Source organism: Chrysochloris asiatica, unplaced genomic scaffold, assembly GCF_000296735.1.
Source record: "Chrysochloris asiatica unplaced genomic scaffold, ChrAsi1.0 scaffold00010, whole genome shotgun sequence".
NCBI lineage: Eukaryota > Metazoa > Chordata > Mammalia > Afrosoricida > Chrysochloridae > Chrysochloris > Chrysochloris asiatica.
Genome location: NW_006408528.1, coordinates 34564505 through 34568051, shown reverse-complemented (window position 1 = coordinate 34568051; position 3547 = coordinate 34564505). Strand labels below are relative to the sequence as shown.

The 3547-nt window shown below is 38.6% G+C and overlaps 1 protein-coding gene across 1 annotated transcript in view; it reads left to right on the top strand.

Moving 5' to 3' along the window:
- FBXL13 (F-box and leucine-rich repeat protein 13) overlaps positions 1-3547 on the top strand; it is a 298456-nt gene that overhangs the window by 219632 nt on the left and 75277 nt on the right. Inside the window, exons 17-18 of the mRNA XM_006834402.1 lie at positions 1479-1598; positions 2255-2381. Coding sequence (XP_006834465.1) covers positions 1479-1598; positions 2255-2381 — 247 coding nt within the window. The remainder of the gene's footprint in view (positions 1-1478; positions 1599-2254; positions 2382-3547) is intronic.

The window sequence follows — 3547 nt, the reverse complement described above, 5'->3', positions numbered from 1 at the left end:
CCTGCTGGTATTTAAAATACCTGTGGCATAGCTTTCAGAATCACAGCAACTCATAAGCCACCACAGTACAACAAACTGACAGATGAGTGATGGCAGAACTGACTAAATGGCACCAAACAACGACAACCCTTTAGTTGGAGTTCTATGGCTCTGTAGGATAAACACTGGACTGCAACCACAAGGTTAGCAGTTTAAGCCTACCAGCTGCTCAATGGGACAAAGCTAAGGCTTGCTACTCCTGCAAAGAAACCATATACAGGGGTCTGGTAAACCCTACACAGGGTCGTTGCTATGAGTCAGAACCATCCCACTGCACCACCACCCACCTCTCCCACCTCCAGTAACCACCAAAGAATGTTTCTTTTAGTGTGGGAACTTTTTCTTGACGTTTTATAATAGTGGCCTCACACAATATTTTTCCTTTTGTGATTGATTTATTTCACTCAGCATAGTGTCCTTCAAATTAATTCATGTTATGAGGTGTTTCACAGATTTGCTGCTATTCTTTAAGGTTGGGTAGTATATACCATTATGTGTATGTACCATAATTTGTTTATCCACTTTTCCATTGTTGGACATTTAGGGCGTTTAGCTTTTGCTATTGTGAATAGTGAGTGCTGCAATGGACATGTGTGTTTGTGTGTCTATTTGTGTCATGAGTCTTATTTCTTTTGGCTCTAGTAGCATAGTGGTTACGAGTAAGGCTGCCAACCTCAAGGTTAGTAGTTCAAAACTACCAGCGTTTCCGTGGGAGAAAGATGAGGCATTCTTCTCCTGTAAAGATGTATAGCCTCGGAAACCCTGTGCAGGGTCACTATGAGTCGGAACCGACTCTGTGGTACTTGACAACAACAACAACAACATAAAGAAGAGGCTTTGTATTCCCACAGAGATTTAAAGCCTCAGAAACCGTATACAGGGTCCCTATGAGTTGGAACTGACTTGACGGCACTTAACAACAATATACCAAGTAGTGGAATTGCTGGGAACCTGATTACTTTTAATCCACTAGAAAGAGATCTTAAAGGTCATTGCCTTATAATATGCCACCCAGTTAAATTAACAAACAAAGATAGCATTTTTATTAATACTTTCCCCATTATAATCATTTATACTTTTATTATTGTTGTTGTTGTTAAGCGCCATTGAGTCACTTCCAACTTGTAGTGACTTTGGATAGGGTTTCTGAGACTGTAAATCTTTTCAGGAGTAAAAAGCCTCATCTTTCTCCTGTGGAGCAGCTGGTAGGCTTGAACCACTGACCTTGTGGTTAGCAGTCCAATGCTTATCCTACAGAGCCACAGTGCTCCCCTTCTATTACATTAAAAACTATACAATCAAACTTGGTTTTAAAATGTTAACAAAATAGCAGTTTGTAGATATTAGATATTTTGAAATATATTGGGTATAGTCACTATACTTTGTATTCTATGTATTTATATATAAAATCACAAGTAGTTTTTCTCTCTTTCCTTCAGCATTGGTGATGTGGGACTCAAGCAATTCCTTGAAGGTCCTGTGAGCACAAGGATAAGAGAACTTAATCTAAGTAACTGTATCAACTTGGGTGATGCTTCCATTATAAAACTATCAGAGCGGTATGACAGGCACTATTTTACATCATACCATTAAGAATTGCTTATTTGTTAATAGGAAAGAACAGACTGACATCATTTGGAAAACATCAGGGTGCCCAGATGTTAGTCCAATACTCAGTGAAGCCAGATAGAAGACATAGACGTCACAGAGTGACCTAATCTTTTGATTATATTTGTTATGTACATTGCACACTTTTCAAGGATGTGGTCTCTATGTAAACCTCTGTTTCCCAAAGGATGTTATGGCTTATGGGTTTATTTTACACTCTCCATACTTGTCAGAGGTCTATGTACGTTTGCTAAAGCCAAGCCCGATTTCTATAGCAACCTTGTAAGGCTTAAGTGAGAAACTTACCCTTCTATTTAGTGGCCATTTATCATGGTATTAACTTGATACTTTTTGTGTATGCGTATATTTTTTCTTTTTAGAAATTGTAATTGCAATATGAAACTAAATCCTAGAAAGAAACACCTGTATATAAAATAACCCTCTTCCCTTTCATCCAATTTGGTAATTCCAAATAGTTTTCTACTTTTATGTGAAGGAAAATCCTTGCTTAGGTATCATTTGCTTTCCTCCCAGTTTTTATACAAGAAAGTGCTACTGAGAATGTGATTGAAAGCTACAGTTAATTCATCATGTCACTTTCTTTCAGGTGCCCTAACTTGAACTACTTGAATTTAAGAAACTGTGAACAGTTGACTGATATGGGAATTGGGTATATTGTGAGCATCTTTTCGTTGATCTCTGTAGATCTCTCTGGAACAGTCATCTCTAATCAGGTAAAAACCATTAACAAACTGTACAGATCCATTTAGTGACTTTCATTGTTTTCTGCTATATCACCCTTTGGTATTTTGAAACAATGGAGAGAAATATTTTTTATTTCTTAAATTATGTTGTTGTTGTTGAGAAGTGCTGTTTTGATTATTGTTTCTGAAGAGTGATGTTGTTGTCAGGTGCCATCGAGCCGGAACCGACTCATAGCGACCCCGTGTACAGCAGAACGAAACAATGTCCGATCCTGGGCCAACCTCATTACCACACCACACTTGATGCCATCAATGATGCCACCTGGCTGATCCATCTTGTTGGGGGTCTTCCTCTTTTTCTCTGACCCTCCATCTAACCCAGCATGACATCTTTCTCCCGCGACTGTTCCCTCCTGACAATATGTGCAAAGTATGAGAGACGAAGTTTAGCCATCTTGGCCTCCAAGGAGCACTCTGGTTGCACGTCTTCCAAAACAGATCTATTGGTTCTTTTGGCAGTCCATGGCACTTTCAGTATTCTCCTCCAACACCGCAACTCAAAGTCATCAATTCTTCTACGATCTTCCTTATTCACCGTCCAGCTTTTGCATCCATATGAGGTTATTGAAAATACCATGGCTTGGGTCAGGCGCACCTTAGTCCTCAAGGTGGCATCTTTGCTAAGAGTGATAGATGAAGTCATTTGTAAATCAGTGGTCTGTTTCTCTGTTTAAAAAGTAGCTGCCTTGAAATAATAAATGTAAAGACTGATTTTAAATATTATCAGAAATGAATACACATTATTAATAATATAATTGTAAAACACATTTTCCTTTATTTTTTTATGACCAGTATATAAAAATAATTGCTTCATTACTACACTAGTATTGCAGTCACACATTCAATAAATCTGTAAGTGCTTATGAAAAATTGTAGCTGTCTTAGTTATCTACTGTTGCTATAACAGCACTCCTGCAGTTCTACTATCCGGAAGGACAGTAAACCCTGGGAGGCCTGCGATGGTTCTGAAAGATTTTAATGGTAACTGTTGTCATGGTGAGTTGGTTCTGATTCATATCAACCCTGTGTAAGGTTTCCAAGATGCATTTTGTGGGTGTGAACCACTAAACTTGTCGTTAACAGTCCAGTGCTTATCCTACAGCACCACACCAGCACTCTTGGTGGAGCAAATGGTT